The 10654-nt window shown below is 41.3% G+C and overlaps 2 protein-coding genes across 3 annotated transcripts in view; one reads left to right on the top strand and one right to left on the bottom strand.

Moving 5' to 3' along the window:
• The window catches only part of LOC118322235 (divergent protein kinase domain 1A-like), a 9252-nt gene extending 5063 nt beyond the window's left edge, over positions 1-4189 (top strand). The window contains exons 2-5 of one of the 2 annotated variants that reach the window (XM_035653863.1): positions 2475-2609; positions 2739-2846; positions 2932-3108; positions 3189-4189. In XM_035653863.1, the coding sequence (XP_035509756.1) occupies positions 2475-2609; positions 2739-2846; positions 2932-3108; positions 3189-4001 (1233 nt within the window). In that variant the 3' untranslated portion in view covers positions 4002-4189. The remainder of the gene's footprint in view (positions 1-2474; positions 2610-2738; positions 2847-2931; positions 3109-3188) is intronic. The other variant, XM_035653862.1, reaches the window with a different exon arrangement.
• Positions 4190-4503: 314 nt separating this feature from the next.
• On the bottom strand, positions 4504-9967 carry LOC118321450 (60S ribosomal protein L5). The gene is made up of 9 exons (XM_035652768.1): positions 9961-9967; positions 9509-9606; positions 8933-9002; positions 8729-8844; positions 8238-8372; positions 7835-8037; positions 5944-6121; positions 4776-4864; positions 4504-4663 (listed from the first exon to the last, which is right to left on the bottom strand). The coding sequence occupies exons 1-9, from the start codon at positions 9965-9967 to the stop codon at positions 4564-4566; spliced, it is 996 nt and encodes a 331-aa protein (XP_035508661.1). The 3' UTR covers positions 4504-4563.
• Positions 9968-10654: the final 687 nt, after the last annotated feature.

Genomic DNA, 10654 nt, shown 5'->3' with positions numbered 1-10654 from the left:
TGTGTCACATTTAGGAGGATCTACTGTCAGAAATGGAATATAATATTCATAGGTATGTTTCCATTAGTGTACAATCACCTGAAAATAAGAATCGTTGTGTTTTTGTTTCCTTAGAATGAGCTGTTTTTATCTGCAGAGGGAGCGGGTCCTCTTCTATGGAGGCTGGCATGTTGAACTGCCATATTTCTACTGTAGCCCAGAAAGGACAAACCCAACACTGACTCTAGATAGTGTCTTTTTCAATTTTTTTTTTTTTTTTTCATTTGTCCTACACACATCGTTTTTTTTTTAATTCCCAGGTTGTCAAATACAAACACAAGCGATGTTAGTTGCAATTTGCAGCTTCACATAAACAAGCCTAGCTATGTGCCAGTGTTGTATTTAGAGTGTGCGAATGCAGGTTTGAAGATATTCAGTCTTAGAAAGATTAGAATATCTTTTTTGAATACAATCCTGTGTAACAGCAGATGTAAACTGATCTGCCTGGTAGCAATGGCAAATAAATATACTCACAGGTTTTTTCCTCAAAGCAAGAAGATAATATAGACTAACATGAGATTAAAACCCACTGCATGGACAGAAATTAGATTGCAGAGTCACATATAGAGGATGCCTGAAAGCTTGATTTCTGCATTATGTGTGGTGTCGAAAGCAGAAAATGGATAGAAAATCCATTTAGTGACAGATACAAATGACAGATACAAATGTAATCTTTTTTCAACATTGAAAATAATCCTGTGCTTCTAAGTTTGCTTTCATTTATTAGGTTGTGTATGGTAAAAGAGCAAATTGACCACCCAGATATTTTCTGTTAAACTGTAAAGTTGGGTCACAAAGATCCCAGAGGAAGGAGGATGAAAGAGGATGGAGCACAGTTTGGGTATAGAGACTTGTGCCAATAAAGAAAATTGGAACTGAAAGGGGCAGAGGGTAGAAGCAGGGGGAGTCCATCACTGTCAAGCCCTGAGTGCAAAAATCATTCATAAAAGTCTGTTATTTTTCTCTAATGTTCTCCAATTGGAGGAATGCCATTATGGATGCAAGCAGACTGTATTTGTCAGCTGGGGATTTAGAAAGAAAATCAAGACAAGGTAATGAGTCTGGAGTCGCTCTAAATGTCCCACTGTTGCCGTGCCAGGCCACAAACAGCATTTACTGTTAATTACTGAGCACCTATTTAGAAGCAATTGCCTTAATGATGTAGTCTGCGATACAGCTCAGTTTGGAGCTAATTTGTATTCCACTTACATACTCATAGCCAAATGACTTTATTGTAAACATAAATTAAGATTGTAATATTGACTTAAATCTATCTATATTATAATTATTAAAAAATTAAAAATGTTTTATATTAGTTGTAAGGTTGAAAGACCACATACTGGGAAAATAATAGTCAGTTTCATTAATAATGGTCCAAAGATGTTGGCCAAAGTTGTTAGTCTTTCCAAGTGAACTAAGTTTAGATAAGACTGTTAAGTTAAGTAAATTAAAAAGTTTAGTATTGTGTCATTTATCATGTTTCATTGTGATATCAGCAGTGTACCTTGGTGTTCAACAGAGAATTCACTGTGTTGATATCTGTAACAGCTACATCAGAACAGAGCTGAATGCTGGTGTTTTCTGGTCTGTTCTGATACTTTTTGCATTCAGCTTGGCCTTTAAAGCTGCATTAATTAATATTTTGATATTAACAGTGGATCAAATAAGTGTGTGTAATGTCTTAGCAGTCATAGTGAAGAACTGACCGAGAATTATCCCCTGGCTCTGCAGTTCCCCCTCAGCGTTTTAGTGTCTTTCTGCATTGTTTTGGTTTTACAGCCCAACACTTTACTGTTGTAGATCACTCACCGCTCTCAGCAACCTTGTTTTTGGACATAGCAGGCAGCTGTTTTTAGCAAAAAAGCTCTGATAAAATCAATGTGCACAGCAATTGAGAGCAAACAGACAAAGTTAGTGACTAGGGGTGAACATAGAGGGGTAGCTGGTTGGTGGCGGATGTGTAAATAGGCAACTTTCGCCCTAGCAACTTTAAAGGTGATAATCCGACAATATCAGTGCTAGTGCTGTGATTGTGGGACATAAAATTTGATACTTTATTAAGTCCTGTATTGTGCAAGTCCCCAGACCTAACATTGCCTGTAAGAATATTCAGGTCAATGCAAAGGTCATTGCTTTGTTGGAAAACTTTTAATAAAGAAAGAAAAAAGGAACTGACATAAAAGCCGTAGGCAACAAACATGGCTCCATCCTCTCCATTGAGAACTCCATCCTCAAGTCACCCTGGCCATTTTAATGCACTGAAACCTCCACAGATAACAGAGTGTATTGCAAATAATTTATGGAGTATTGAGACAGTTTTCCTATTTAGAACACTTGTGTTATACCACATGTATATTACGGAATCTTTAACACAGGTTTTATGTCATTTTCAAGCTTTTATTCCTTCTAAAAAAGAATTGAAATGTTTCCAACAGGCCAGATTTTCCTACCTACGTATGAAGTACCTGTTCTTCTCCTGGCTGGCAGTGTTCGTGGGAAGCTGGATAGTGTACGTAGAGTACTCTTCCTACACAGAGCTGTGTCGTGGGCACGACTGCAAAAATTCAATAGTGAGTATTTTATTTCTCATATACATCAACTCATCCAGACCTTGTCCTATATTCTCTACTCCAGATAATATTGTTGCTATTCAAGTTCCCTTTTTGCAAGTTTACAGTACTTCTATTTGTGTTTTTCAGTGTGACAAATACAGAAAAGGAGTCATTGACGGCTCAGCCTGCAGCAGCCTGTGTGAGAAAGACACGCTTTACCTGGGGAAGTGTTTCACTGCCAAGCCCAAGAGCCAGGTCAGTCTTCTTTAAAATCACACACTCCTCTCAGTCTGCTTGTCATTAATCGGGCTGCACCTCAGGCCTAGCTTGTTTATTTTAGGTGTACTCAGGGAGCTGGGGCGACCTGGAGGGAGTCATTAAGTGCCAGATGGAAGAGGCGCCTCATTATGATTTGGGAAGTGAGATGGAGCCAAGGAAGGAGGCTGCGGCCTTCAACAAGCCCACCAAGGGGACCTCTGTGGAGAAGTTCAGAGAGATGATCCTCAACCACCTAAAGGTCAGGAAGCACTCATTAAACACTGGATAGACTAGAATCCAACACTGAGTTGGTCTTAAACTTGTTTTCATTCTTTACAGGCTAAAGTGGGGGATCAGGCCAACCTCGCAGACCTGGCAACCCAGGTATTATCCATAACAGATGCCAATAAGGATGGACACATCTCACTGCCTGAGGCTCGCTCCACGTGGGCTCTGCTGCAGCTCAATGAATTCCTCTTAGCTTTAGTTCTGCAAGACAGAGAGCACACGCCCAAGTTACTGGGCTTCTGTGGAGACCTGTATGTGATGGAGAAGGTGCCATATTCTCCGCTGTACGGGATCAGCCTACCCTGGATCATAGAGGTGTGGATTCCTGCCGGTCTGCGTCGCAGCATGGACCAGTGGTTCACCCCCTCCTGGCCACACAAGGCCAAGATCTCAATCGGACTGCTGGAACTGGTGGAGGACGTTTTCCACGGCACTTTCGGCAGCTTCCTCATGTGTGACGTGAGCGCTACCAGTTTCGGCTACAACGATCGCCATGACCTGAAGGTGATGGATGCACGGTACATTGTTCCTGAAGCAGTCTTCCAAGAAGGCATTAGGCAGCAGCGCTGCGATGTGGACGAGGATTGTCTCTACGGGGCAGACTGCCTCACTTCCTGTGACCTCACAAAGCACCGCTGCACACCCGAGGTCGCCAGGCCAAACTTAGCCAAAGCCTGTGAAGCACTCAAGGACTATATTCTCAGAGGTGCTCCATCTGACATGAGAGAGGAGCTTGAGAAGCAGCTGTACGCTTGCATCGCACTGAAAGGGTCAGCAGAACAGATGGAAATTGAGCACTCACTAATTCTGAATAATCTCAAGACTTTGCTATGGAAGAAAATATCTCATACTAAAGACTCCTAATGAATAAACAAACAGGCACAGAGACCGATTCCTGTCCCATAAAGTTTTTAAATATCACTGACTGTTTTCACTGTGGAAACAAGTATACGATTCCCCTTATATTCACCTGTACATGTATTACTGATGTATTTTATCTTTAAGCAGTTGTCAAGGAATGTCACTTTCATATTAAATTATGTAATACGTAAACTTTAATATACAATATATAAGTGCAATTTTTTGAAACTGACAAATCAATAAATTTTACTCGTCTAGTCTTTTGTGATTTTTCATTCACCTTTACTTGAACCGCTCCCATTTAGACAAAAGCCACTCAAAAGACAACTTGTGTCTGAAATGCAAATCAGCCTATAAACCACAGTGCCACTGAGTGGTTAGGATGCATTAAAACTACCATATATACAAGTAAAAATCCCCAAATAAAAAGGGATCAAGAGGCCCCTGATGCTGCTAATAAAGCATACATGAAGTGCAATATGACAAAGTACACAAGAGGATTGACTCTTTTTCGATAGATTTATTACGAACAAATTCTGTATCTGGAACAGAGCAGACCGACGCCTCAGTCTGAAGCCTCCTGTTCCTGAGCCCGGAGGAAGCTGGCCTTCTTCTGGGCGACACGGTCTTTCCTCTGGGCCAGAGAGAGCTTGGCACGGTTCCACCTAGGTCACAAACGAGCACAATTAGCATTTGCAGTTTTTGGAATACTCGTAGCAGAGCTGCTGCGTAAAGACCAGTTCAAAAAGATATTTTTAAGATGTCTACAGATCTCACCTCTTCTTCTTGACCTCTTTGGGAGGCTTCTTTTCATGGACAGGGTTCTCACGAATGGTAGCATGAGCCTTTTTGTACATTTCCTCAATCTGAAAGAAAGGCAACCAGTCAAATTTACTTCACATCTCATTTGTGGGTACAATTTATTCTTCACTCACATGCATGATAAATACGGTTAAGATTTCTTGTAGATAAATTCAAAAGATTCACTTTAACTTTCATTAAGACATTTGTAATGGTACTTCAAAACTGCATTAGCTTAACGCCGAATCCATAGTCCATATTTCAGGATACATTTAACAAGCATCCCAAGATGTTTCTTCCCCAGTGGTGGGCCATTAAGGGCATATCGCCAACCAAGCATCTTACACCTAGCTTGCCACACACCCTGCTCCTCTCCTGTGCTAACAGCTAGTGCAGCACAAGTCACCAACAGTCAAAATCTCATTTAGGAAAATGTTCTGCCTTTCATGTAGTAATTAATAAAGGCAGGGATTATTATGATTCATCAGTGGATTTAAAAACCTTGTCGAAAGGTAATTAGTTTAAAGGACATGCCATGCTATTTTAAGAGGCTATTCTGATCCTGTTGAGGGACAGATCAGAACCGCACCTTAAAACGTGTGCACTGAAGCTACCAAGGCCTGAGTGTGTATATGAATAAAACATTTTATTCAGCTTTATTCTGTCATTGGGATTATGAAGTTCTCCAAGCATAAGTCTTTAATATGAATTACTTGGACAAATAGACCCACGGCATAACACTGGGGCGATGGCTGAATTAAAGCTGGTTATTTTAAAAAAAGGGTACAAGACAATCATCTATTACAAGTATTGACTGGACCAAATTCAGATTGATTTGGTGCTTTTCATTATACTTTGCGTAAGGATGCGGTCACTGCACCGCAATCCTGACTGACTCATGAAGAATTACTGATGGCCGTATGTGAAATTTGTCACAAATGAGACAGTTGATTGTTGGAACCGGGTTACCTCGTGACCATGTAAGTTCACACAAGGGCACATCTCAAAACATCACAAATAAAAGGAGTCCTGGTCCAACACATCTCTGACGGGATCAATTAGAGCTCAAAAACACCATCTGCCTCCCGGATACAGCGTAATACAGAGTGGAAAGGCAATTTAACAACAGATAAAAAGGACTTGCCGAATCAGGGGTGACTCCATTCTTGATGAAGCGGGAGAACTGCTTCTTGTAAGCATCTTCATCCTCCTCCATCAGATAGCTCATGTACTCAGACACGTTGGTGCCCATGATGTGTTTGCGGTGGACCTCAGCGTTGAACTCCTTGCTCTCTGGATCATACCCAGGGAAGCGCTTGGTGCTGGTGGGAAAAAAAAGAAAAGAAAGGGGGTAAATCTCAAGGTAAATCTCAAGCATGTTTAGTGAAACAAACAGACATTTAAAATCACCAGGCAGAACCTCTAGACATGTCAAGGCACAATGAACACAGTATTACATTGTGTGCACAATTCATCTTTTACTCATGAATCATTAAAATTGCTCTATTAAATTCCAAATGCAGCCCATTTACACCTGTATCATAACATCTCACCAGGCTCTTGCATTCACACTGGGTATTAATTATTCTCATTTGTATTCTGTCCGCACTGACTGGATCATCGCAGTGTGAAAATGGCAAAAGGCGAGCAGGCTTGATGTCAGCTGTCAACCTGTCAGCTGCTGTTTCTAACTTATTCTCTCACGAATGCAAGCAAACTGTACCGACTGCTTTTAAACCTGGCTGAGAATATAAATTACACTACATCCACATGTGGCCAGGCAGATTCACTACACCGCAACTGAAATGCATACTGTATTCAGGTACAGAAGGCATTTTTATGCTACGTTGAAACAGGACATTTGAACTACCGGAAACTAAATTCACTATATTGATTTTTGCAACCATACAACTGGCATTTAGTTCCCTTAGGAGGCATCCAGCTACTGAGTGCAAACATGTTTTATAGTATCCTTTTAGTATTGCCTTGACATTTTTTACTGTGCACCATCAATTGATCTACTCTTAGAATGTCTTAGTACTGCTAGGGCACACATCAGCTCTGAACAGGTAACTTTCAGCCCGAGCATTCATCCTGCGTTGGGCCCATTCATGAAACTCCTTGCCCCTCTACAGATGGGACTTTTCAATGTTATTTCCAACCCTAATAGCGATGCCTGCGTGGGCAGTGTGTGACCAACATTGCCTGAACAGTGGTCAGGACGGGGACTGCAGAAGAGGGTTGGACAATGCACATTAACCCTTTCAAATGGACTATGGTGTTTTTTTTTTTTAACCACATCACTGTCTGTCTGAAAGGGTACATAATCTAATGGACAGTGTTATTTCTAGCTGTCACTGATTTTTTCAAGGCCCATTTCATGCAAAGAAATCAGTGTTTAAGCAGCTGGCTGATTAGTTGAAACTGATCATAGCTCGATATCTGACAGCAGTCTCAACACATGCCCTGAAACACATTCCCATTACACCTTGACAGCTGAGAGCGAACACTTATCCGTCATTCCTAACCTGCATTCGCCACACTACAATTCTGACAGCAAACCTCAGTTCCAGTAATGACGAGTTCAAGTGTGCAGGCAACTGATGAGCTTTTGAGTGTCAATTAGAAACCAAACTAATTCCACTGACCTGCATGAATAGGCAGCAGACATTTTGACTTTTCATAGGCATCAACAATGCCTTGTTCTAATCAAGTGTCCTAAATGGAATCCTGCCATCATTAATTATACTGTTTTTATTTATAATATACTGTGTTTCTTACTGTGGCATGCCAATATATCTTCCATGAAAAAAAAATAAACTGACATTTTCTATAAATAAAAAAAACAGACTTATTTATCATTTACAGACTTGAGTTAAATTCTAGAAGTGTGCCAAGCAAGGTCTTATGCATCATTCCTTCCAAATGAAAACTTGTTTTGAAACAAAACCCCTTTCCCCCGCCACGCAGCCATCATTGCTACACACAGCATTCAATAAAATTCAACACCTGTGACAGGAAGTGGGACGGGTTACCTGTGTGGGATGGACAGTCCTCCATCCACAGCCCCCTTCAGGGCACCGAACACCTTGTTGCCTGTGGTGGTTCTAGCAAGCCCAGCGTCCAGGTAGCAGGTGAAAGCACCAGGCTGACCATCAATGCTCTCCACGTTGAACTCATCGCCCGTCACCTCAACCTGGCCTTCGTACACCTTATCCAGGCCAAACTTGTTGAGCAGCTGAGGACAGAAAATTGCCACATTTGAGATTCAAGATCATATGGTTCAGCTGCCAACAACTTTTATTCTGTTCATGTACATTCACATATGTAAAACATTGTTTCCCCAATGACCCAATTATAGCTGAGAATTCATCTGGAAAAGGTTAACCTGGGTTAAACAAAGGCCATTCATTGACCCTGAATCGTACTAATACGTACTCTGCGGGCCAGCAGCAGACCAGTGCAGTAGGCTGCTGCGTAGTTCGTCAAGCCCACGGAGATTCCGTATTTTGGCAGCTCGTGTGAGTAGGCCGCACACACGATCATATCACCCTCAATCTTGGCATAGGCGATCTGCAACACAACAAGTAATCGTGAATTTACAGCACATTCATTTCCCTGACTGCAAAAATCTGGACCACTCACACTGTACTTCACAAGGCAATATTTCTACTACTGGCACACTTTGTAAAGCAGTTCAGATTCATGTCATGTTGAAGCACCACATAAAATGTGCAACAATACTTTGAATACTCGTGATCTGACCAGGTTTGTTTTGGCTTTGGTCGATTAGGTCAGAAATGGATATTTGCAGTTACTTTTTCACAGAATTCGTCTGTTCAAAAAGGTTGACAAGTAAAAAAAAAAAAATTAGAAGCTGAGCATTATCTTTTTTAGATAAAAACAGGGTCATCTCAGTGTATGCTCACCTGGCAGATAATGTCCCGGTTAGAGAAACGGACAATCATCCGGTACTTGGGTGTGTTGTACTTGTTCTTATCTTGTACGACCAGGCGCTTGCGAGCAAAGAAGTCGGTCTTTCCCTCTGGAAGGAAAACACACTTGAATCACTTAAAACGGATACTTAAAATAACCTGAACACTTGGAGGAAGACGAACAACAAGGTGTCTCACCTCTCCTCCTCCTGAATTTGACCTGGTACCTCTTGAAGTAGGCCTTGTTCTTCACCACTTTAACAAAACCCTGCAAGAGGACATGCATCGACTTAACATCGGGGAATAAACGTTCAATATAACAAAAGTGAGCTCCACGTTAGTCTGCTGAGCTGCTGTGTGCAGGAGTTGGGCTGTCACTGTCACCGGGTAACGGTGGACCCGGCTAACATTAGCTAGCTGAGCCAATGGAGATGAACGACTGGAGTTAGCACAGCCGCTACACAGGGTAGCTGATAAGCAAACAAGCTAATGGTAAACTGTATAAAATGGAAATTCGGGGGTAGTGAGCTCAGAGACTCACAGGTCACACATCAATGAAAACATCACAGTGAAGTAGTCTTCAGACAAAAGGAAACAGTGAGTTTGTGAAGGCAGCCATTAGGCCACGTTTAAGCAGACCCGGGTAAGCATTAGCAGGACTTAATCTAACTTCATCTGAACATCGGCAGCATGTTTTCAAACGTCTGACACCACACAGCACAAAATGTATGTCTTAGGTATGCATGTAGGCACATATTGGGACGAATTACAAACCATTTTGCAGTCTTTTTGTCTCCTTATGAAGGAGCCCGGAGCCAAAGACTGGGGCTTGACTCCGCTGCACTGGAAAAAGGAAGATTGCCATGCGCATGCTCAGTAAATACCGAGTCACAGGATGAGCCGCAGAGACGCCATGCTGCAGAGGTTTAACACTCTGCCCCCTATCGAGCTGGCGCGGCCATTTACCTAAATAACAGCACTCTTCTTTCTTTTAACGAGGAAAAAGTCTGATTCAGATTTAAATCTGGCAAGGGCCAAAAGTGTAATAAATATAAACATAGATATTAAAGGGATAGTGACCATGGCATGGCAACAATATGGCAAAGGGTGACAAAGGAATTTAGTCTCACAGTAATCATCAGCCAACCCTAATTTAGGGTGTTTTTTTTTCACATTTCCCCCTTCCTTCTTTTGCTTCCATACAAACAACTTGTGACTCTTCCAACTGTTCATTGTCCCTTTGCTGCTCCTTCTTTTGCAGCTTTTCCACGCACTGATTTTCAGCTCCTAGCAATCAGACCACACTTTCTGCAGAAATTGCACTCTCTGTTGTGATTTTAAACAGTGTTGGGTAAGCTAAGAATAACTTTGCAAGCTACCAATTACTCTTTGCACTGGAAGAAATCAAACTACAGCACACAAATATTTGCTTTCACAAAAACAGATTTGTCCACCTACTAACAGTATTGTATGTGGCAGATAGATTCACTGGCAATGTGTAAAGATATTATATACCCCTAGGTCCTCAACACAAAGGAGGAGAATGCATTCACAGCATTGAAACAGAACATTTTGAAATATGTATATAATGTCCCTTTTCAGAAACAATGTCCTGGTTGAAGTTTTCAGTTTTCACCAGGTTTATTTTCTGAGGATAAAATTAGTTGTAGATTGTCTACAGCTAAAGGGCCGTGTATTGCATCTATGGATCGAGAACACACTGCTCAGTTCAATGTCATATTTCAATGCTGTGAGGAGAAGAAATTCTATTTACCTCCATATAGTAATGGGTTGGTAATAAAACACAATAAACAGAATTGATACTAATAATGATAAGTGGGAAAATATGTTTGTTTTTTTGTCATTTAGGTGAAGCCAGCCTTTAAAATCAGGTAAAGGAATATATTCCTTCAGAAAACA

Source organism: Morone saxatilis, unplaced genomic scaffold, assembly GCF_004916995.1.
Source record: "Morone saxatilis isolate NCDOM2014 unplaced genomic scaffold, NCSU_SB_2.0 Contig12, whole genome shotgun sequence".
NCBI lineage: Eukaryota > Metazoa > Chordata > Actinopteri > Moronidae > Morone > Morone saxatilis.
This window is presented reverse-complemented; position numbering and strand designations above follow the sequence as displayed.